General features: G+C 33.9%; 1 protein-coding gene across 15 annotated transcripts in view; it reads left to right on the top strand.

The window, feature by feature from the left end:
- TRDN (triadin) overlaps positions 1-25,919 on the top strand; it is a 561,781-nt gene that overhangs the window by 419,427 nt on the left and 116,435 nt on the right. For all 15 annotated transcript variants that reach the window (XM_072643208.1, XM_072643207.1, XM_072643206.1 and 12 more), the window contains one exon: positions 9,211-9,261. In XM_072643208.1, the coding sequence (XP_072499309.1) occupies positions 9,211-9,261 (51 nt within the window). The remainder of the gene's footprint in view (positions 1-9,210; positions 9,262-25,919) is intronic.

Here is a 25,919-nt window from a genome sequence, read left to right as displayed (position 1 = left end):
AAGTATTTTACTTCTCCTGTTAATCTAGGCAATTTATAGTTTTGTAAACATTCATACATTTCAGTAAGATTGTCAAATTTATGGGCATACAGTTCAGCAAAATAATTTCTAATTATTATTTTAATTTCCTCTTCATTGGAGGTGAATTCACCCTTTTATTTTTGATACTGGTAATTTGATTTTCTTCTTTCTTTTTTTAAAAATCAAAATTACCAACAGTTTATCAATTTTATTGTTTTTGTTCATAAAACCAGCTCTTAGTTTTATTTATTAGTTCAACAGTTTTCTTAAATTAAATTTTATTAATCTCTCTTTTGGTTTTCAGTATTTCTTATTTGGTATGTAATTGGGAATTTTCAATTTGTTCTTTTTCTAGCTTTTACAGTTGCATGCCCAATTCATTGATCTCCTCTTTCTCTATTTTATTCGTGTAAGCATTCAGATATAAAACTTCCCCTAAGAACTGCTTTCACTTCATCCATAAGTTTTGGTAGGTTGTCTCATTTTTGTCCTTCTCTTGAATGAAGCTATTGATTGTTTCTATGATTTGTTGCTTGATTTATTCATTCATTAGGATTAGATTATTTAGTTTCTAATTAATTTTTGATTTATCTTTCCATGGCCCTTTATTACATGCAATTTTTGTTGCATCATGATCTGAAAGGTTGCATTGACTATTCTTTATTTTTTGCACTGGATTTTGAGGTGTTTAATGCCCTAGTACATGGTTAATTTTTGTGTATGTGCCATGTACCTCTGAGAAAAAGGCATATTTTGTTCTATCCCCATTCAGTTTTGTCCAGGGTTCTATCATGTCTACTTTTTTCCAGAATTCTATTCATATCATCAATTTCACTTTTTTTGTTTATTTTGAGATTAGATTGATCAAGTTCAGACAGGAGAAGTTGAGGTCGCCCCTTTAATATAGTTTTGCTATCTCTTTTTTCCTGTAACTCTCTTAACTTCTCCTGTAAGAATTTGGATGCTATATCACTTGGTGTACATATGTTTAGTAATGATATTACTTCATTGTTTGTGGTGTCTTTTAGCAGGATATTGTTTTCTTCCTTATCTGTTTTGATTAAATCTATTTTTGCTTTTGCTTTGTCTGAGATAGGGATTGCTATCCCTGCTTTTTTTTAACTTCAGCTGAAGCACAATATATTGTTCTCCAACCTTTTATCTTTACCCTATGTGTATTCCCCTGTTTCAAATGTGTTTCTTGGAAACCACACATATTGTAGGAATATGGTTTTTAATCCATTCTGCTATCCACCTCTGTTTTATGAGAGTATTCATACCATTCACAATCACAGTCATGATTACTATCTGTCTTTCTCTCCATCCTATTCCTCCAGCTGTTTATGCTTTTATTTCTCTCTTCTCCCTCTCCTTCCTCAAAAGAGTTTTACTTTTGACCACTGCCTCCCTCAATCTGCCCTCCCTTCTAACTATCCTCTCTATTTTCCCCCTTTTCCCACCTACTTTCTGTAAGAGAAGTTAGATTTCTACACTTAACTGAGTACGTTATTCCCTCCTTGAACCCAATCCTATGAGAGTAAAGCTCAAACAATGATCATCTCCTTCCCTTCTTTCCCTCTACTGTAATATGTTTTGTGCCTTTTCACGTGATGTAATTTATCCTTTTCTGCCTCTTCCTTTTTTCTCTTCTCCCTTTGCATCTCTTAATTAGGTTTTCTGCAATCACATCAGTTAATTTGTACCAACACCCTCTATCTATGTATATCTCTTTTTAAATGCCATAATAAATATGTAATTCTCAAGATTAACAGGTATCATCTTCCCACAAGGGGTTATTTGCCCATATTGAATAGCAAGGTTCTATTTTTCTTGCATTTGAAGATCAAATTTTCTATTGAGCTCTGGCCTTTTCATCAGGAAAGTTTGGAAATCCCTTATTTCATCTCCTTGCCTGAAAGATTATGCTCAGTTTTGCTAGGCAATTGATCCTTGGTTGTAGTCCACGCTCCTTTGCCTTACAGTGTATCGTATTCCAATCCCTGCTATCTTTTAATGTAGAAGCTTCAAGGTCCTGTGTGATCCTGACTGTAGTTCCTTGATATTTAAATTGTTTCTTTCTGGCTGCTTGCAATATTTTCTCCTTGACCTGATAATTCTGGAATTTTTCAGCAGTATTCCTTGGCATTTTCAATTTGGGATCTCTTTCGGGAGGTGATTGGTGGATTCTTTTGATGACTATTTTTTCCTCTGGATATAGGATCTCAGCTCAGTTTTCCTTGATGATTTCTTGGAAGATATTGTCCAGGCTCTTTTTTTTCATTATGGCTTTCCAGTAGACCAATGATTCTTAGTTGTTTTTTTTTCCTCCCAGATCTATTTTCCAGAGCAGTTGCTTTTCCAATGAGACATTTTACATTTTCTTCTATTTTTTATTTCTTTAGATTTTGTTTGACTGATTCTTGGTGCTTCATAGAGTCACTAGCTTCTACTTACCCAATTCTAATTTGAACTAATTGCTTTCTTCAGTTAACGTTTGTACCTCCTTTTCCATGTTTGATTTTTCCTTTTAAGGAGTTATTTTCTCCAATTTGGTTTTGTACCTCCATATTCATTTGGCCAACTTTGCTTGTATTTTTAAAATCATTGTTTAATTTTTCTTCTATCTCTCTAATTTTTCTTTTGAAATCGTTATTCAGCTCTTTCAAAAATGTTCATTAGGCTTGAGACCATTTCATATTTCTTTTTGAGGTTTCAAATGTGGATACAGTGTCAATGCTGCCCTCTTCTGAATTTGTATTTTGTTCTTCTCTGTCCCCATAATAAGATTCTATGGTCTTTGGTTTCCTAATTTGCTTCTTGATCATGTTGATTGCCTTTCACACCTCTCCCAGTCCTTATAATCTTTTAAATATCATTAATAGTGTCTCAAAAAGTAATTCTGACAATTCATTAAACAACCAATGATGTTCATCTGTTACCTAACATTATCAAGGAGAGCAAAATCTTCAGTTAAAATCTCTTTGTTTGCCTTGGTTATTAGCTTCTTATGAGTCACTTTTCTTCTGTCCTTTTCCCTATAGGTCATTATCCTCGACAGAGAAAATAGCAACAAAATAAGAGCTTATCACCTTTTCCCTCTCCATATCATTAGTCATCATTACTTCATCCATCTCAAGTAGCATCATAGTTGTTTGTTTATCTTCCCCATATTCTTAGCTTCAGTAAGAGAAAGACTTCCTTTTTTCATTAGTTTTCATCCCCGGAGCATAAGTGCATTAATGAGGTATGACAAATTATAGATTTATTTTTATGGTTTGTCCATTTTGGAAATTTGATAAGGATGCTCCCACAGGTAACAGAGACAAAACTAAGAAACAACTTTGTGATCTAAAGGATACCTTTTTTCCTCAGCTGTTATCTTGATATTTTGTGGTCTTCTAGGGGCCTGTACCACACAGTACATCTTCATTAGATCCCATGACATGTGAACCTGTACTGTATGTGGGTATAGATGGATAGGAACTCTATGAAGGATTAATAGAAGGAGCATGTTAAGAATTTCACATGCATGTTAGGCTATTGCTATAGCTGCAAGTTGGATCAAGAGTTCTGTAAAATAATTTGGAATTATGTTAGAAATGTTACTAAACTTTACCCTTTATTCTTTAGCCCAGATGTCTCACAGAAGAGGCACCTGAAATAGGTGAAAGCAGTGATTTTAGAACTTAATTAACTAAGTTTGTAGATAGGAGATTAGTAGATGGATATTATAACTGATGTCAAGCAAGTCCTGATCAACAAAAAAGTTGCTTGAAAGCAAAGGGTCAAGGAAGTCTCCTGGAGAATCAATTAATTTGACTAAGATGTCATTCCTAGAGAAATATTACTCAAGTACAAGGTAGATCAATTCAGCTTAGCAGTTGGAAATATTTGATCAATGAAAAATTATGTTCATTAAGGAAATTTTATAGAAAGTTCTTTAGTAAGACAAAGGGAATCACAGTTTACATTCCAGAGCTGTGAATTACCTCAAGCAACTGAGTTTTCCTAATTTGTGTGACTCCTTGAAAGGTTTCTGTAAGTGTGTGCCATCTCTTCCCCACAGATACTGAGTGTATCAGTGAGAAGGAATGCCCCACATTTGTGAATGGTGGTCTTCTTCTTCTTCCTCATCATCATAATCATCATCATTCACATACTTGCCATAATATATTATGCTATTATAATTTGTTTTGTTTTCATAGTAATTGTTTGGGAGAATATGGTGGAATAGGTCAGAAAATTCCCAGCTCTCCACATCTCCTCCACAAAGACAAAAGAGCACCTCATAGTGAATGCAGAACAGCAAAAATAAGCAAGAGTTGGGGCAGAACAGTAGTCCTCCTGGGAAGATGCAAAGAAAATTCCAGGATAGAAGTTGGGCCACAGTGAAGTGTAAATACCTTCAGGCTAGCTCCAATGAAACAACAAGCAGAGAGTCCTGGAGGCATCTGGATTGGAAACCACTGGAATTTTCACCTCCTGGACAATGTGGTGTGGGGAGTTGGCATCTGAACAGGGAAAGATTGAGGGAACTCTGCTGAAAGGAGAAGCCAGGCCTATCTGTGCTGTCAAGATGTGGACATAGGTGACAAGGAACCAGCACACACCCAGTGAATGCACAAGCAATGGGGCAGTGACTCTGCTGGCTGTGGGTACTTAGTTGGTCTTGGTTCTAGATCAGAGGGGAGAACTAAAAATCATAGCCAATGGAAGGTTCTCAGGAAGCAAAAGCATTTTGAATGCAGTAGGCTGAGGGGCCCTTACTGTGGCTTGGAAGGGGAAATTAGTGCAGAGGTTGGGCCTGGGTTAAAGCTCAAAAAATAACAGCAAGAAGGACCTGAAGCCAGAGGCACCATCCCTCATACCTCAAGATTAGAGGTGATTATAACAAGCTGCTAAAATATTTTTGAGAAAATTAGTAGGCAAAGGAGAAAGAACCCAACTGTAGACAATTGTTATGGGCATAGAGAAGACTGGGATTCATCTTCAGAGAGGATAGTGAAACAAAAAAAGCTTCTCCTACTCCAAGAGTAGCATCAAATGGTCACCTGCCCAAAAAGAATTCATAAAAGAATTCAAAAAAGAACTAAAAAATCAAATAAGAGCATTGATGAATGAAAAAAAATAACAATGTGAAAAAACAAAAAGATTATGAAAATAAGTCAACCAATTGGAAAAGGAAATCCAGAATCTTAAGGAAGAAAAATGACTCCTGAAAATTAGAAGTGGAGGGGCAGCTAAGTGGCATGTTGAGAAGAATACCAACCCTGGAGTCAGCAGAACCTAAGTTCAAATCAGGCCTTAGACCCTTGACAATTACTACCTCTGTGACACAGGGAAAGTCACTTAACCCCAACTGCTTTGCCTTCCCCTCTCCAAAAAAAAAAAAAAAATTGTGCAAGGAGAAGTCAATGAAATTATAAGAGACCAAGAAAAAATGAAAAACAAATATAAAGAATGAACATAGAGAAGAGAATGTGAAGTATCTTATAAGAAAAAAATATAAGAAAAAATATGCTTATAAGAAATCTATGATAAAAAAAGAATCTGGATACAACAATACAAGAAAAAGCTAAATAAAATTATACTAAAGTGTTAGAAAAAGAGGAAAAAGTATAAATTTAAAAATTCACTAATAATCACCTGAAAGAAATCCTCAGAGGAAAACCTACAGGAATATCATAGTCAAATTTTGAAATCCCCAGCTAAAGGAGAACATATTAGAAGCAAAAAGAAAAAAATTCAAATACTGTGGAGCCACAGTTAGAATTACACAAGACATAGCAGTGGTTACAGTAAAAGTTTGCAGATCTTTGAACACTGTGTATCAAAGAACAAAAGGACTGAAAATATCATATCTGAAAAGGCTGAAAATATCATTTCCAGCAAAGTTAAATACAGTCCTGGTCATTCAATGAACTGACAGACTTTCAGCGTTCTATTGCAAAAAGACCAGAGCTTAATAGAAAATTTAACATACAAGATCCAAGAGAACTATAAGGCAAATATCAAATATTATAAGGGACTCAATAGGGACAAATTGTTTACTTTTTATATGTGGAAATGTTAACCATATGTCTAAGATTGTCATTAGTAACTGAGTAATTCAAAAGATGGAGTGGGGTAGAATTGAGTATCATGTGATTCTAAAAAGCAAAATGATGTAGAAAAGGTGAAAAGAGTAATTAAGTCATACAAATGAGATGAAAGAGGAAGAATTGATACAGAGGAATTAGGCGGGGGAGGAGGGCAAGTAGTTTTGGAGCCGTACTCTCATCAGGAATGGGTTAATGAGGGAACAAAACATATTTATCTATAACGATATAAAAGTCTTCTGAACTCAAAAATAGGAAGGTAAGAGGATAGGGAAGGGGGAGAGAATAAGAGAGAGATAGGGAATAGGATGAAGGAGCATTTAATTTAAAAATATTAAATTAAATTAATTTAATTAGATTTAAATAGGGAAATTGTTTTGTGAGCCATTTTAATCAATAATTTTAGACAACATAAAATAACTAGACAATATGAAAAAATATGAGAATATATCTGCCAAAAAAACCCACAGGAACTATATGAATATAAATACAAAACAACTTTTTTATGAAGTTAGATGCAAATAATGTGCAAGTAATATTTATTGTGCATGGGTAAGCAAAGTTAATATAATAAAAATGGACATTTTGCCTAATTTATTTATTCAGTGACATGCCAGTTAAATTACTAAATATTATCTTGTTGCACAGATAGGGTTCATTTGGAAGAGCAGAGGGCTAGAAACTTTAAGAAAACCAGGAGGGAAATATGTGAAGGAACTAGATTCAGTAGGATCAGACTTTAAACCATATTATAATGGGAGAGCATTGTTAAAGTGTAAAATGGATAATTTTGATTATTTTAAATTAAAGTTGTCCTGCATAAATAAAACATATAGCTAAGAATAGAAAGAATGCAGCAAATTGGGGGTAGGGAGAACTCATGGACAAACTCTCAGATAGAACACAATTGCATCAAATATTTCTGTGGTATAGAAAATGATGAGGTGGTGGATTTAGAAAAATATGGAAAGACTTATGAAGGAAAATGCTATCCGTTTTTAGAGAAACATGACAAGTGTAAATAAGCATAATAAAGTCTTACATATATATGTTTAAGTGTATATGGGTATACATGTTTATGGATATTTAGATATGTGCATGTCTCTGTGTGTGTGTGTTTGTGTGTATCAGTGTTTTTTTGTAGCCTTCATGGGGGAAAAAAGCAAACAGTGCACAACAGATAATGAAAGAAAACACACAATGAAGCAAAGAAAAGATGGACAGTTTTGAAAATAATGTATAGTATTCATTATATAGGTTTTCTTGAAATGGAAATTATTGCTTTATATTGAATCTTCTCATGTTCTGCTGTGTACATGGTAATGGTTTTTTCCCTTATTTTGTGTTTAAATTTAAAATTAAATTAAAAATAAAGATTAAAAATGAGTATTTGAAATCTAAATATATCACAATTGTTAGTGGATGATTTTGTAAAAATGGAAACTCATAAGTGTGGGCTTTAAAACTACAGTAGTGAGTCAAGGAAGTGAATTTGCTCACAAGGTTTACCCTTAGATCCTGAGAGAATTTGAGTAAAACAATTTGATGGTAGTCCTTTTCTGGGAATCTAGATTTGCCAATATGAGGAGAGGTTGAAGTAAGTAAGACATCCCAGAGTTAGTAAGTTTCCATATGCCCATTGGAGCAGTATGTGGTACTACAGTTAACCTCACACAATTATCACATGCATAATTATTTCAGCAATGTAAAAGAAAAGGGCATAAAAACAATGCCAAAAGTTGCATAATTATAATGTTTATCCTTCCTCTGAAAAGAGGGAAAAGGAAATGCACCTTGTGATTTTAACTAGAAAAGTGATGAAGTATGGGTACTGATTGTTACATATGCTGTCAGAAATGGTTACTATATGTCATTTTACAATTTTTACAGTAGGTAAGGATCATGCCTAGCATATCTGCATCAAAAACTGTTGAAGAGTTAAAAAAGGTTGCCAGATGTTACAATATGAGCATGTGTGGTTGTCCACATATAAAGATAATGATGCTGACACCAACAATAAGATTTGGTCTCTGATAATTTCATGCAACCAAAGGTTTTTATTTTAATAAACTCTTTTCATCAACCAATCCCAATGTTTATTTCATTTATTCAATAGTCGTGTTCATGCACCATGACCAAATTCATTGGAGGTAGTCAATGAAATATTGAGTATGAAGATAAAAGATAAATGAGATGTATGTAGACTGATAAATAGAAACACAGTATTTAGTAAATGCTTACTTTATGCCAATCACTGGGTTAAATTCTGGAAATCGAAATATAAACAAAATTCCCTGCTCTCAAGGAGCTTATATTTTAAAGGAACAAAATGCCTTGTACTGAAAAGGGTGCAATATGAAGCTACCCAGGGAGTGTAACGGAGACCTGGCTCTGAGAAAAAATGAAGAACACTGCCATTCATTCCAAGGAAAGAGTCCAAGATTCTGGTGAGGTGATGGGGAAGAGATAAAATGATGGCCAGAGTGGAAAAAAGCATGGTGTGGAGATTGCTAGAAGGTGACTTTATCAGTGTGGAATGGTGAAAGGGCACTGGACTTGGAATCAGAAAGACTTGGTTTAAAATATAGCCACAGACCCTCAGGCTATGTGACCCAGGCAAATCACTTCACCATTTGTTCTTTACTTCCTTTATCTATAAAATGGGGAGGTTGGGCTTGATGGTCTCAATCCCTTAGTTCTAGATATATGATCATATGTTGTTTCCCCCTTAGAATATGATCTAAAAGAGAATAGGGACTATCTTACTTTTCTATTTCTATCCATTGTTATTAGCACAGTGTTTTTCCCAAAGTCAGTAATTACTAAAGGTTTTTTTCATCTATTCATCTATCCATTAATCCACTTTCTAAAGAAATTTTCATCCCAGTATAATAAAATAACATTTTTCAAAGTCTTTCCTTTTCCAGTTCTCAGGAATCCCTACTCAGAATTCTCAAATAAAGCAGAAATCCACTTATGATCTGACTGAGCAAATATAAGTTTCATTTTGCTTTAAGAAATGCTCATATCACTATTTTCCCCCATTTCTCTATTATTTATTGTAACTTTTTTCCTTCCAATTCTCTTACAGAAGCTTCAAAAGAAAAAGCTGGGAAAACTGCTTCAGGTCTGAAAGAAAAAGGTAATAAGATTGATTCAATTTAAGTTCTAACTTAACCACCTTAATGAATGCAATGTACCCTAGTCAGATGTAGCATGCTTCTGGAATGACTGTGTTTCATTCAATTAGGTTATAGAAAACGTTATTTTTGCTTTTTCTTCCTTCCATTCACATTCTTTCCCCTCCTTCACTAGCTATCACTACAACTCATCTCCTTCATCCCTACAACAACAGCAAAAAAAAAAAACAAAAAACCCTAGACTCTAAAAATGTAATAATTTGAGTGAATGGAAGAAAGAGATGCTCTAGATAAGCAGAATGATAAAGATATAACAGAAAGAAAGGATACACCTGATTTTTACACCCAGCCTAGCCCTTCATTATCTGAGAGATCTACATTCAGTATTCTAAACTGCAGGACAAGAGAGCTGGGCTGATGATTACTAAAGTTTTTTTTTTTCCCACTTATAGATTTTTTTCTGATTCAGATCCACTAAAATAATAGATAATGTTTCCATTAATATTTTGTTAGGAAATTTTAAAAAACAAAATGTATTCCATTAATGTTTAACTGTCACATTGTAGAATTGAGTCTTGACCTCTGTGCTATATTCTGTCTGAATGCTGAAATTCATATAGCATTTTCAGTCTTTGATGTTTATTACATTGTCAAGGATGCTGAAATGAGCAGACACTGGACCATAGTGGGGAAATTTCTTCACAAAAAAAGGTGGTTGTATACAGCAGACACAACAATGGACTTATGGTTAATTTTTAATTTGATGTTTTTATGGATCCATCATTTTTAAAGGTGTGCGATGTCAATCCTTGCAAACTACAAGCCCTTCTTACCTTCTCACTTTGTTCAATTCTCGCCCATGATTTTCTATAAATCCTTCATATGTATATCTCTGTAAAGGATATCTTAATCCTTTATCCAGAGAAGCTGGAGGTCTTCCTCAGATTCTTTTCATAATTTTAGTTTTGAATGATGAGTTATTACCTTTTATCAGTGACATTTTTATTAACCTAGTCCCTCCACATGAAAAGAAAGTATCTTTGGCTGATCTTTGACTGTATCTAGTCATTTCCCAGATCCTACATGTTTTCATTCAAAATGTTTCTCTTTTGTTTGTCCTTCCCATTATTGTCACCCTAGTCATGTCCCCTGTAATTTTATCTCAACATTTTTGCAAAAATCTTTAACCTGGCCAATACAACTCCAAGATATCTCCATTTTACTATGTCACAAATACTTTATGCATATACTGTATACATACTATATCCTAGATACTTGTTAAATACTCATTTCCTTAGCTCATTCCTCAACTTAACATAGGGCAGTTAGGTGGCACAGTAGATAGAGCATCAACCCTGGAGTCAGGAGGGCCTGAGTTCAGATCCAGCTTTGGACACTTAGTACCTGTGTGACCCTGGGCAAGTCGCCTAAGCCTGCTTGCCTCAATTCCTCCTCTGTAAAATGAACTGAAAAAGGAAATGGCAAACCTCTGAAGTATCTTTGCCAAGAAAACCCCAAACAGGATCATGGGAAGTTAAACTGAAATGGCACAACTACACTACCGTTTATGCAAACAAGACTCAGTAGAAGTGAGTGATGGTTGTCAGGTCTGAAGGTTTGGGAGTTCTCACTCATGTACTGTATGCATGCTACAGAAAGAGCACGGACCTCTCTATTATTAATATTATTTATCACTTATCTTGTTCGGCTATGCTTCTATTATTGCATCCTAAGATTGTTGGCTTCTTTTGGCTGTCACGATTAAATCCCCAAATAATTTCATAAAAATGTTGTCCAGGAATACCTGCCAGTAATTTGTTATTTTCTGTGCAAGTTTTTTTGTCTTAAATAGTATGTATAATTTTATATATATATATATATATATACATATATATTTGTGTATGTGTACATATACATAACTATATGTACATATGTATATGTACAACCTGTACATGTATATATATGTATGTAAATATATACATACATATATACATATACATACATACATAGAGAGAGAGAGCTATTTTTGTCTAAGGGTAGCCATCTCTAGGATGAAGGGTGAGGGAAGAAAAAAAGTAGAGAGAAAGAATTTACATGATAACCTTGTTGCATATTTGAAAGGGATAACAAGTTGTGCAGAGTATATTTGCATTTTCATGTGCAATCATCTTTTTTATTGTACTATGTTATAGAAATGCTTGTTTTGTTCCATAAATTTAAAATAACAATTTTAAAAAGTAAACATACGGGTAAAGATAAAAATATCTAAATTAGAAGGATAATTACTTCACCTCCAGAATTTAAAAAAATGTGATACAGTGGTAGGATATAGTTATATTAAGGGACTTCATCTGTCTGGACATTTACTAGATATCTGTCTCTATTAGAATCTTATCAACTTGTAAATTCTGTCTTTTGATAATTCATCTTTCATAAAATGGAGGAAGTAACAAAGGCCTAAATGCTCCTTATTCTAACACCTATTTTGAAGAATAAGAAGAAACTGCCTAGTGAAGTGAAAATGAGAGGGAGTTTAGAAAATGACCATATTACTTTAGCACAAAGCAAATGTAAGATGCACAAATCTAGAGACAGCTCCATGCCAGATGTTCAAATGAACTATTTGTGCCTGACTTAGGGTGGAGCCTTCCAAGCAGAACACACTGTAGCTTGATCCCAACATTGTGATGTCATTAATCTTTTTCAAGTATGAAGGACAAACAGCCACAAAGATATCGGTCTTGGCAGAAGGAAGGTTGAGCTCTTTAGTAACAACTAAAAGCTATATGAATACTTTCATCTTTATAAAATCTTCAAGGACCCCTTTCATGAAAATATGAAAATGAAACCAGCAGCTTTTTGTAGATTTTTCTACTACAAACCACATTTTGATACTTTACTCAAGTCACTGAGAGGTTTCAAGAATATAAAATCCCACTCCAGATGGGATTATGATATGATTATTAATGGCCTTATGATATTATTGATTATTTGCTTAGAATATTCTAATATAGCTAAATCGCAACTCATAAATACCTGCCAATCATGTTTTCACTCAAATTACTGGAAGGATAGACTATTTCCTTGTCACATGAAAACAAAGATAGCCCATGAAATAAGAAATATTCCATTATGTCTATTTTTGAAAGCATTTGACTTACTAGAATAAAATATTATCTTAATGGGTCCTCTTAAACCAGGTAACTCCCATGCATGCAGATGTCAACATTATGCAGGATTTTATAATAGATTCAGTTGGAAATAACTTCATTACATAATTTTTTTGAGAATTGGCATCAAATACAATGTGAAATTGAAAGATATGTGCTCATCTAAGGAGGAAGGGCACTTGCACTATGAAAAATGTTCTACATAGAATATAAATAAAAGAAAAAAACTAATTTTTGATAGTAAAGTTTTCCAGTGTTCTTTTTAAGAAGTGATATTTTATTAATTGTATCCAATCCCAGAACTCTACAAAGCCTGCACAGTGAAATACATAAAAATGCAAGAGGGATCATTATAGTCATCCTACCAACAAAAGCAAAGTGGATAAAAATATCTCCCAGACACATAGGGACAGAGGTAGCCCAATAAATATATTTTGTGCACGCACGCGCACACACACACACACACACACACACACACAGACATATAGACACTGGACTGGCACAGCATATAGACAATAAGCTGGTGTCAATAATTGAGTAAGGGAGAGGAAATTGAGTTGGATAACATTTTGAAATCTTAAAAATGTTCATAATTTTTGAAAGCTTCATGAACTAAGAATTGTCAAGGTTCTGAACCAAGACACTAAATGTGGAGAGTGCTGATAGTACTTGCAGTGTTTCAGAATAAACAACAAAGCTTAGCACCCAATTAGCAAAAAATAATTATTTAAAATAGGAAACTATCTTCCCAGACTTGCCCTTAGCCGAATTAAGCTCCTGCTTTATCCTTCTCCTCAAGCTGTAGCCTCCCCAGAAGTATCCTTACTCAGTGTTCCAGTTTCTCTGTTCACCCCTATGGGATCATGTCTGCCCCTTCTGAGCAAGCTTAACTAAAGACAGGTACAGAGACTCCTAGTGATTCCTAGCAGTCTAAATATAGTTGGTGTTGATTGCCTAGGGCACAAAAATTTCTAGGAATAATTTGATGGTTTTCCTTAAAATTTTATATCAGTTTCTTTTTTTTTTTTCCTCACTTTTATTTCTGCGTGTCTGTATCACCAAGGCAATATTCACAGCACTGGTGGTGACTATGAATATGCCTGTGTAGTTCTCAACGCAATGTATAACAGACTCTCCATATAGAAGGCAGAAGAAAAACATTTATTTAGACACCAGAAAGCCACATTCCAGGACCAGAAAGCAAAATCTGTCATAGCAACCAAGAAGTCAATACAGGCTATCAGCGCAGGGAGCAAAGCCATTCCCCAGCCTCCCCTCCTCCTGCTGGGACCTTCCCACAAACAAACACAGACCAACTTCCTCCCAGCTCTGCTCCACCCTTCCTGCTCCACTCTTTCAGCAAACTCCTCCTACCACATATGACTTAGGCTTCTATGTGATCTAAGCAGGTCACATAGGCCTATTAATGAATGGAAAAGATTTTCTCATTTACATTATCATTATCATCAATCCCCATCCTATATCCAGAGAGCCATTTATCCCTTATAACAAAGAAAAAAAGAGGGAAAAAAATAAAACAGGTCAGCCAAACTAAAAGTGATAATATATATGACATTATTTCAATAATGCCCAACTACTTGCTGTGGGTGCAAATTATGAAGCAGCATGATTTCACAAAGAATTAAAGTTATAATTTATACAAAGTACGATGGAAAAATAAATGAAGGTATGTGGGTATAGGTACCAATATGATTAATACATGAGAAGTGGAACAAATGTCTCTTCAAGGGCAAGGAGATGACCTGAACACATAACAAGGAAAGAGCACAAAGGTATGCTGCTTCAGAAGTAATCCAAGGTGTACCAGATGTTAAAATAATCAGGGGCAGCCTCCAGTATATGGAATAGATCCTCTATGAATTTTTAACGACTTGGATAATAATCTTACAGTATGAAAAGTCATGAAGGAATTCAGACCCTACAAATGGAAGGAGCTCACTGAAGAGCCTATAGATCCATCAGGGTTATTCAAGTATTTGTTGGATCACAGCTGGAGACTTTATTGATTATTTCAGTTCAATGTACAACTTCTGCCATTTGCCACATGTTACCCCTGTCACCCCAAAATGGGCAGCTAGATGGTACAGTGGATAGAGCTTCAGGCCTGGAGTCAAAAAGACTTATCCTCCTGAGTTCAAAAATTGAACCACCACCACCACCACAGTACATTTTCTGTCATTTGCAATATGCAATCTCTGTCACCAAAAAAGGCCAACATGTTGCTTAGGTCACTTAGCTCATATAATTTTTTATGAGGGTTCAAAACCACATTGTTATTTACATTTAAATAGCTCTACTTCTGGACAATTGTCTTTCCTGCTTTTTTGGAAATGAAAGGAATTTCAAAATTGCTTTTCATTTGTGTAATTACCCATTATTCGAAAAATCAAATGGATGTTATTATATGTTATAATATTCTAAAAAGTATAAAACATGACTTCTAAAAATTATAGGAGACTTTTTAAAAGCCTCTGACCATCATGCTGTGTTCCAAATCTCAATGCAGCAGTCTTGCTTGTTAAAATTCTATTCATTGCTGCCATCATCTATGAAGCTTTTCTATTGGACTCCAATGTATTTCTCTCATGTGTAGCACTTCTGTTGAGAAGTAAGAATGTTCTACATATACCCAGCTCTTGGAACTCACCTATGTAACTCCATTGAAATTAATGCCAGAGTAATTGACTATAATTTTCAAGTACAAATACCTAAATGTAATTCTATATCTTAAGGCACATTCTCTTATTGTATCACTTCCAGTCCAGAATGAATTAAGCACTTGTGGAAATTCTATAATATCAGGTTTATACCAGCCTCTTTCTCTGAAAAGATAGGGACCCTAAAGGACAAACACTTAAAGGAACTAGACAAACAATACCTACTCTCAGGAGTGTTGCTGGAATTCTTGCCTAATTTATTGGTCTGCCAGAACTATCCACATGATTCTACATTACACTTATTGTCTAAGATGAGGGATGGAGATTTAACCCGTAGCAAGCATACATAGCATAAAATAATTTTGCACTGACATACCTATTAAATAGTCTTTAGTATTTATATTTCTGTCAAGGCAATGCAAATGATCTCAATGCTTAAAGTTTAGGTAGAACTGTCTTCTAGAAGAAAAGGCAAGAGATCTAGAGAAATAAATATCCACTTTCCAGGATACCATGAAAGTACCTTGAAACAATGAAAGAAAAGAATCAAGGGAAAAGAAAAGAAGAAAGAAAGTGATCTGAAGAGGCAGATCACTGAGAACTTGAATGGAAAGGCATTTATTAAGTGCTTAGTGCAGCTAGGTCACTCAGTAGATGGAGTGCAGGACCTGGCCTCAGACACTTATTACCTGTGTGATCCTGGGCAAATCATATAACCCTGTTTGCCTCAGTTTCCTCATCTGTAAAAAGAGCAAGAGAAAGAAATGGCAAGCTACTCCAGTATCTTTGCCAAGAAAACCCCAATTGTGGTCAAGAGTTGGACATGACTGATTAACAATTGAACAAACAAAAAAAGTGCCTAATGGGTGCCAGGCTCCTAAAACAAACATAAAAAGTGAGATATTCCAATAATTAATCCCAATGCATTCTTTGATTTTTCCTCTGTTTTCTCATAAGAAGAATGTTCCTGGTGGTAGATGTGGAGAAGGAAATAGTTAATAGAGAGAAGAAATCTAAGTATGGAGATGGTAAGAGAACACCTTAGTGCCCTTGATGAGCTCAGGTCATCAGGCCTTGATGAATTCTAATCCATGACATTAAAAGAATTGGTTGATATGATCACTGAGCCACTGCCATTAATTTTTGAAGAGATTATTAAAAGAAATGTACTTTGGTATTAAAGAAGTGAAAATATCTAGAGTTTCAGAAAATGAAAATAGTTTAACCTTTAAACTAGAAAGTAGGGACCATTACCTGAATTCCTGTCAAGATAGAGGAACATTTTGTGAACATCTAGAAAAAAGCTGTATCCAGAAATGGTGTTGTGCTGTTTAATATTTTAATTAATGACATGGATGAACACAGAGATGGGATGCAGGATGAAATCTTGGAGGGGAACTAAAATATTTGATGACAGTGTCAGGATGCAAAAAGATGTCAACAGGCTATAATATTGGGCCGAATCAAATAAATGAAGCTTAATAGGGAAAAATATCAAGTTCTAAACTTGGTTTCAAAATAATTTCACAAATTCTAGGTGGAGAGAAGTGACTCCTCATCCCACTTCATGTGAAAAAAAAACTGTTGGTTTTGTTGTTGGTTTTCAGCATACTGAATGATCAGTGGCAGTCAACAGGGTGATATAACAGTCAAAAAAGAGCAAGACTCTCGAGAGAGGCAAAGCCTCAGATCCCAGAACTAGGACAATAATAATCTTTTATGTACTATGCTCTGGTAAAACCACATCTGAAGTATGAGCTTCTATTCTAGGCATTACTTTGTAGTCATAGAAGTTGTTTGCTGCCCATTCCCATATGTTGTGTTATCCACTTAGTATGTCTAAATATAAAGGCAGACAGCTCCAAGGGAGGGATTAATAGCTCTCTCTGGTATCTTGTCCACTCCGGTCTAGGGAAAAATGTTAATTCCTGTCTGTAGGGGAGTAAGAGAATGAACTACAAGGCAGGCCACTCTTCCCTGAGGGAGGAACACTAGACTAGAATTGCATCTAAATGCCACTCCTTGCCCCAGATACTGATGGTATAGGGGAATGATTTGGGCTAAAAAAAGATCCATTTCTATAGCTTTGTCCTTCATACCAAATGTAGGTTATGCAAAAAACCATCATAGCCAAGCTGTAAAATAAAATCCATTTAACCAGCTAAATAGTAAACAGAAATTGGAAGGTTCTATAGATTAGGATATACCAAAAAAAAAAAAAAATGAACTCTCTTGTTCAGAATGAGATATGTCTCACCTTAAAAAGACAGAGCAGCTTCTATTTCAACCTGAACTGAAATTTCCCAGATTCTCTAGGGAAGCAAGTTAATAATTGGAGGCATGATGAGGGTCCTCCTTCCTCTACATGTCTTCCATTTGCACAGTCTGTCTGTCTCTCTGTCTCTCCCTCATTCTCCTTCTTTCTCTTCTATTTACCCCTCTTTCTTTTTCTCTTAAAAGGAATATCTCACCTCTCCAAAACTGGTGTGTGTATATAGCTCGCTCTCCCTTACTCAACATATCCTATTATTTCTCCAACGTTGTGATTTCTATTTCCACAATATCTCTTCCATTAAACAGCTTCTGACTGTGGGTATAAACAACTACCATCTTGTTTCAGGCCCTCATTTCCTCTCACTTGAACTTTGCTGGGTCTTCATTGAGACAGTACCCACTCACGAAGGATGTCTTCCAAGGCTCTGTTCTGAGCTCTTTTCTTGCTCTATGGTATCTCAATTGGTGATCCCAACAATAACAGCAAAAAAGAATTCAATTATCTCTGTGTAGATGATTCATGGATCTATTTATTCATTCCTACTCTCTTTCCATTGCTTAGAAAATAATATTCAGTCAATAAATATTTTTAAGTGTCTACGATGTACCAGACACTGTGCTAAACACTGGAGATACAAAAATTCTAGGGATACAAATTCATAAAAGAGAAAGTTCCTGCACTTAAGGATCTTACAATCTAATAGAGAAGAACTACACTCAAAAGAAAGCTTAAAAAGTGGGAAGGAGTTCCCATGGAGGGGGATGATGGAAAAGTCCAAGGAAGTTCAAAAGAGTACAGAGCAGGAATTGAAGGAATTAAAGAATTTTGAAAAGATGGCTAGCTTAGGCTGCCTTCTTAAATGGAGACTTTGACGCCCATGGTTCTACCCTCCAATCAAAGAGTAGGTGCTTAATATATAAGTTGACTTGGACTATTGCAATAGCCTCCTAATAGGTCCTTCTGCCTCAGGTTCTTTCTACTTCTAATCAATGCTCGCATAGAGTAGCTAACATGATTTTCTAAAAGAGAAGGTCTAACCTGTTACTCCCTCATTCAATAAATTCTAGTGGCTCCCTATTGCCTCTGGGATTGAATATTCACTTCTCTGTGGCTGCAACCTGGCCACACTCCACCATTATACTCTTGATATGTATATTCTCTTTCTTGCAAGCTACAGCCTAGCAAATCCATAATTGTTCCTTCTCACACATTACACTCAAAACTTTCTCATGTCTGTGTTTTTGCTCTGGCTTGCTTTCATGCCTGAAATTTATTCTCATTTTCATCACCTAGAATTCATTGGTTTTTCCCTTTTCCAACTGCCAGTGGCTTAAAAGCTGAAAGTAACTTGTATTTATTTTTTACACAGAGTCTGTATCTGCTTCTATATGTCTACATTATCTCTCCTTGGGGGCAGGGATTTTTCATTTTTATCTTTGTATTTCCCAGTACTTGCCTCAATTACTGGTAGTATATTATTGATATATTCATTATTTTATAAAGCAATAAAATTCAAAATATTCAAAGCAAAGCTTTTAAAAATCAACACTTTACTTTTTTTCCTTATAATAAAATACTTTAAAAACTTCTTAGTTTCTCCTTGTTTTCTTCTAGCAAATTTCATGATATATAGTAAGCATGTACACACACATACTTATTATATATACACATATAGTCTTTAGCTTCCAATAAATGTTAATTCCCCTCAAGAGCCTATTAAAGGAGAAGTAAAGACTACAACGTCCCTAAAGGAGAAAACATAATGGTGTATAATGAGTTGTACAACCAAATTGATTTTCCTATTGCATAGCCACATTATTCACTAAGGTATTTGATTATTTCCTCCTTAATACCTGAAAATTTAGCCTTTATGTGTCTTTCTGTGTGCATGTGTACATGTGTGTATGTGTATATGTGCTTATGTATGTATACATGTATGTTATGTATATATAGTATGTATATATAGTATATTTGTATATAATACATCGTTTATATATTATATATAGTAAGAGTAGAATGTATATGTATATGCAGAGCATATGTACATACAGAGTAGAATGTGTGTGTGTATATGTATACTTACATATAACAAGAGTGGAATTCACATGCATATGGATATGTATATGAAGAATGTATGTTTATATACTATATTTATATACACAGTGGAATATATACATATATAAATGCATATATAGCAAGAGTAGAATTCATGTCTTCACATTCCAAACTATAGCAAAGAATGCCAAGAGGAAAACACAGCATGTTTTTACCCCTTAACCTTTAATAGATTCAAAATGTCTGGAAATATCTCCTCTTCTGATTACAGAGGTCCTACAATCCTTTCACATGGTTCTAAAGCTGGAAGGGACCCTAAAGATCATCATATCAATTACTCCTATTATATAAAAGTAATTTGCAGCAGGATATAAAGTAAACCCACATAAATCATCAGCCTTCCTATATATCACCAAAAAAAAACCTGTAAGAAGATGAAGAGACTCCCCATTTTTAGAACTTAAAAAATACCCAATAGACTTTTGAGGCAAAATGCCTTCCATATCCAGAGAAAGAACTATGGAATTGGATCACAGAATGAAGCAGATCATTCTCTTTTGTATTATGTTTTGTTTTACGGTTCCTCCCATTCATTTTAATTCCTCTATGCAATATGACTATGGTGAAAATATATTTAATAGGTATGTATATGTCGAACCTATATAAGATTGTATGCCACCTCAGGGAGGGATTGGGGAAGGAGGGGAAAAAAATCTAAGATATATGGAAGTGATTGTAGAACACTGGAAACAAATAATTTAATTTAAAAAATAAATAAAATAGCTCCAGATATATATACCTGGGAGTATACTTGTCAAAACAAAGCCAGGAACTATATGAAAAAATTACAGAAAACCCTTTTTATGCAAATGAAATCAAATTTAAATAACTAGAGAAATATTAATTGTTCATAGGCAGACAGGACAAATACAATAAAAATGACAATTTTGCCTAAACTAATTTATATTTTCAATGCTATTCCAATTAATTTACTAAAAATATTTTACTGAGATAAAAAATAATAATTCATTTGGAAGAACAGAAGGTCAAGAATATCAAAGTAACTAATGAAAAATGTGAAGGAAGAAGGTTTAGCAGTATATCTTAAACTACATTATAAGCTACTAATTATTAAAATTATCTGGTATTGGCTAAGAAATAAAAAGATAGATCTGTGGAACAGAGTAGACATATAATTTACAGCAACAAATGCCTATAGTAACCTTGTGTTTAACAAGTTTAAAGATTTAAGTTTTGGTGATAAGAATTAATTATTTTGTTTAAAAAAATGTTGAGAAAACTGGAAAGCAGTCTGACAGAAATTGTTCATAGACCAATATCTTATAACATTTACCAAGATAAAGTCAAAATGAATACAATACATAGATATAAAAAGAGATATTACAAGAAAATATGAAGATCGTATATGTGATATGATTACCTATATTATATATATATATATATATATATATAAAACCTATCAGACTTATGAGATTGGTTAACAATTTATGAATAAACAAGAGATTGGGAATAGCGTGGGATATAAAATTAAAAAAATATTTTTGTACAAATAAAACAAATGTAGCCATGGTCAGAAGGAAAGGAGAAAATTGAGGTGGAAAGGTTCATACACAGTTTCTCAGATATAGTTCTCACATCTCAACTATATAAAGAACTTTGTCAAATATATAATAATATGAGTCATTCCTCCAATTGATAAATGGTCAAAAGATATGAACAGGCAGTTTTCTGATGAGGAAATCAATATAAAATTTATAGGTATATAAAAAATTCTCTAAATCATTATTGATCATTATTGATTAAAGAAATGTCAATTAAAACACCCTTAACAATCATTTTACACTTATTAGATCAGTTAAAATGATTGAAGGGAAAAGTGACAAATCTTGGAGGGGATGTGGAAAAAATGGACACTAATTCACTTTTGGTGGAAATGTGAATTGATCCAACCATTTTGGAGAGAAATCTAGAATTATGCCTGAATAGTTATGAAACTACTTGTAGCTTTTGGTCTAACAATACCATTACTAGATCTGTTTCCCAAGATACTTAGGGAGAAAAAGGAAAAGGACCTCTATGTTCTAAAATATTTATAGCGGGTCTCTTTTTGGTGGCAAAGAACCAAATATTACAGAGATGACTCTCAATTGGAGACTGGATGAACAAGCTGTGGTATTGGATCATGATGAAATTCTACTGTGCTACAAGAAATGATGAGCTTGATGATTTTAGAAAAATATGGATAGACACATGAAATAATGACGAGTTAAATGATCAGAACCAAGAGAACGTGGTAAACTATAATGGTATTGTTTTGAGAACAACTTTGAATGAATGAGTCATTTTGACTATTATAAATACCCAAATTAACTATTATAAATTACTCAAAATAAGGGATATATTATCTGTATCCAGGGAAAATACTGATCAATCGAAGTACACATACAATGATTTTACATATATGTGTTTTATATATATATATATATATGTACATACAGACGCACACATACACATATATCTAGTGGTAGCCATCTATATATAGGGCAGAGGGAGAAGGAAAGAAACAAAAAGGAAAGAAAAGGTACATGATAACTTTATATTTAAAAGAAATAACAAATGCTATACAATAGATTTGCAGTTTCATGTGCAATAATCCTTTTTTTCTTATTCTGCTGTTATGGAAATGTTTGTTTTTTTCTTAAGTTCAGAATAGAATAAATATGTGTAAATATAGTATTAAATGGTCACTTTTTACAAAAAGAAACTTGCCCAGGTAAATTACAATAACAATTAAGCAGGATTAGAAATGAAGTCTTCTAATCCCAACCCAATGTTCTTTCCACTGCGTTTGCTGCTTCCACTGCCTCCTTGTTAAAAAGAGGTTTTCTTGTTTGAAGGTATGCCATGAGTTAAATCTTGTCCCTTAAAACATAAATATGCAAGCAAATCCTAGTGTATCAGTTATCCTGTGTAATCAAAGAGATTTTTACTGACTTCTCAGTACATTGTTAAGCACAATATTATATATGTTAGTCCTTCCCATGGGCACCACATAACATAGGTTTTTCCATTTCATTAACTCAACATAGTGAGTAGTTTACCAAATCAGTCCTAATTCAAATTTGTTCCCTTATAGTCTCTATGGCTCAAGTCATATAAAGCATTTTTAAGTGGTTTAAACTATAGAAATTTGACTTGCATAGGTATAAATGTGAGCTGGAAAGGACATCAGCAGTATATCTAGTCTGATCCTTCTCCAAAATATGAATCATCTCAATAGCATCTGAAGAAAAAGGTCATTAAAAAGTTGGGAGAAATGCTTTACAAGCCTTAAAGCACTAACAGATGAGTTGCTCAGTATATCGTGGAACAAGCCAGTCTGCTTTAGATGGTTGTAAATGTTAAAATGTTTTGTTCCCTTATTTGAGCCTAAATCTACCAGTTGCTATTATTTTTATTCTCTAAGACTAAGCCTGACAAATTTTAATTACATATGACAATCCTTCAAATATTTGAAAATAGCAATTGTGCCTTTTTGACGTCTAAATTTCTCCCTCATTCAATTCAACCTATTCCCATATGTCAGAGTTTTGCGTCCTGTTGCCACCTTGCTAACTCTACTTTGAATCTGTCCAGTTTATCAAAGTCTACCCTAAAATGTGGCAGTCGGAACTGAGCAGCATACTTCATTTGTGACCCAAGTAGAAAAATGCATAGATGAAACTATTGCCTCTCTCATGTGAAATGGAACAAACATTTATTAAGTGTCTGCTGTGTTCAGATCACTGTGGTAAAGTCTTTATAAGACACAAACTTTTCAGAACCCAGCTTGCAAGATTACTGTTAGGGACAAAAAGATCATACATATAAACCACTTTTTATAAATGGAAAGCACTGTATAAATTGCATCTCATTATTACAATTTATAATAATTTTGTTTTCTTCCTGTTTGATTGTGTTCAGGTAGCAATGATTCTCTGTTATGTCAATATCCTTCTATTATTCTTTTATGCTTTAGGTATAACAGACTCGTACAAATAGGTAAAATAACATTTTTGTAACAATTATGTAAAAATATTGAGATGCAAATGTATTTTCTGTAGACTTTCTAAAAGAATCTTCAGGACAGCTCTCATAGTGGATAAATAGTGGAGATCTATATTAGAGTTTTTAATATTTTAGAAATATTTACTAGGCTATATGTAGGTTAGAGATTGTAAAGATTTAGAATGGCAGCCTCTTTTTAAATGTCCTTGAATTTTTGTGAATTAATATTTTATCTTGGCAATTGGAAGCTATAGGTTCATCTGTGATAACTTTCCAGTTTCTATACAGCTGTTTTTTTAATACTCCATGATATTTTGAGGTCTGTATTTGTAGTACAGGCATTTTTTATAAACTCCTCCACTTCTACAAAATCTCATTAAATATAAATTTTGTTTAATTTCAAAATAGGAAGATAGACTTGCTCGAGTTCATTTTTTTCATATAGGAACCCACACTGTTACACAGCACAATAGCGTAGTAACCTGTATCATCCTGCCTCCTACTTTTATTTATCAACATTTTCCACAAACTCCTCATTATGTATCTTTCTCTGTCTTTCCTCTAACATACACTATTAGGGAATAAAAAGATCTTTCCTAAAATATGGTTAACTACTTGAAATAATAATTTAAGAAACAAGAATTAATTCTGCCTGACTTCCAATGCTGAAATACTTAAATTTTGTGAAAGAAATACATCACAATATCTAAACCATCATTTCTCTTCTCCCTGAATTCCTCATGTGTTTGTATTGTAGCAGTTAGCAATGCAGGTAATCTCAGTTCACATTAAATTTGCCTTATAGTAAATAGGTTGGAATTCTCCATGTTAAAAATTTTTACAATGTGTGAAATTTTACCCATAGGTAAATATGTTGCCGGTTTCATTACACTGTGGTTGAATTACAGTGGAAACTGATTACATTTCTCCTATATTTACTTAGCCACTAACCTATTTCCTGTGAATTCTTTATTTTCTATAGCACTATACGAATGTTGATTAACTTTTACTTATTTGGTTAAATAACCCTCAAAGTTGAAATGGTTAAATTGCTATTGGAAGAGGTCTTATCCTTAGGTCATGGTAAAATTGCATTCCTAATCTGATATAACACATTCAAAGATGAACAGAAAAAGAAAGACCTATTTCATGAATATTGCTCATGGCTACGTACTACATAGCAAAAGATTTTACATAGAAGAGAATCTGGGGTGTTGAAGTTTCTTTTAGAAAATAATTTTTATATATGTACATATCAGGAGCATTAGTGATTGACCCATAAAATATTGTTTTCTGCATATACTTAATGACAGGATCTGAATTAAATAGTCAAATAGTCAAAGTAGAGGGCCAGGATATCTTGACTGATGTATATGTGTTCAAAGTATGTGATAAGAGTTCCATTTATTTTTCTCCTTTGAAACTACTATTATCAGAATATTGAAATAATTTCCTGCTTCCTGTTCAAGCAAAAAGTGGACAAGATTTTCTCCCCACTCCCCCAACACACACATATGCACAAGTATGCATGACCTCTATTCACACAGGCATGCAAAGAATACTGAACAAGTATATGATCCATGCCTTGTATACACTTATGCTCATCAACACCACCCCACCCCCAACTCCATATACCCTTTCCCAAATCTCAGGAGCCTTTTGTTTATTCTCTGCCTATGAACCTGGTCCAGTGACTTCACCGCTTTTTTGGGTTCCCATCTCACAAAGAACGTAAGTTCCTGTACTCCAAGAGTTTCCACTTTCTCTTCCGGAGGAGAAATTATTCCTAAAACACCATGGTTAAAACCTTGATTTCATGTGTGTGTGTGTGTGTGTGTGTGTCTGTCTGTCTGTCTGTCTGTCTGTCTGTATACACACATACATATGAATGTGTATGTGTATGTATAAACACACATATCACTTAATTCATCATAAATTTTAAGAGAAAGGAAAAAAATCTATATAACTGAAATTCTTCCATTTTCCTTAATTTTGTTATGTTTTCTCATCTTTTCCTCTGTCTTCTCCTACATTGATTCAAACTCCTTCCTCAGTCAGATTTAGTCTAAATTAAGATTGTCCTCATTAGAATGAAGAAGTATATGATGCAAAATAATAGCACTAAATATTAGAATACGGTTACCATCTTAACTGAAAGAAGTAGATGCTTTAATTCCTGAAAGGTTAGTATAAGTAAGGAAGATGTGGGTTTAAGGTGTGCCTCTAACATATTCTTGTTTTGTATCCATGTATAACTCACTTTTAGTGAAAGAAGCAACTGTCTACACCTGTGTTCCACATCAGAAAATTCTCTACAACTGTAAAATCGCAGACTCCATTACACTAATACAGATAGATATTTATCATTTTAAAGGTACAGATCTATTTTAAATTATATACAGTTATGTAATGAA

Source organism: Notamacropus eugenii, chromosome 2 (genome assembly GCF_028372415.1).
Source record: "Notamacropus eugenii isolate mMacEug1 chromosome 2, mMacEug1.pri_v2, whole genome shotgun sequence".
NCBI classification, from domain to species: domain Eukaryota; kingdom Metazoa; phylum Chordata; class Mammalia; order Diprotodontia; family Macropodidae; genus Notamacropus; species Notamacropus eugenii.
Note: the sequence above shows the minus strand (reverse complement) of the source record. Positions and strands in the feature narration are given on the sequence as shown.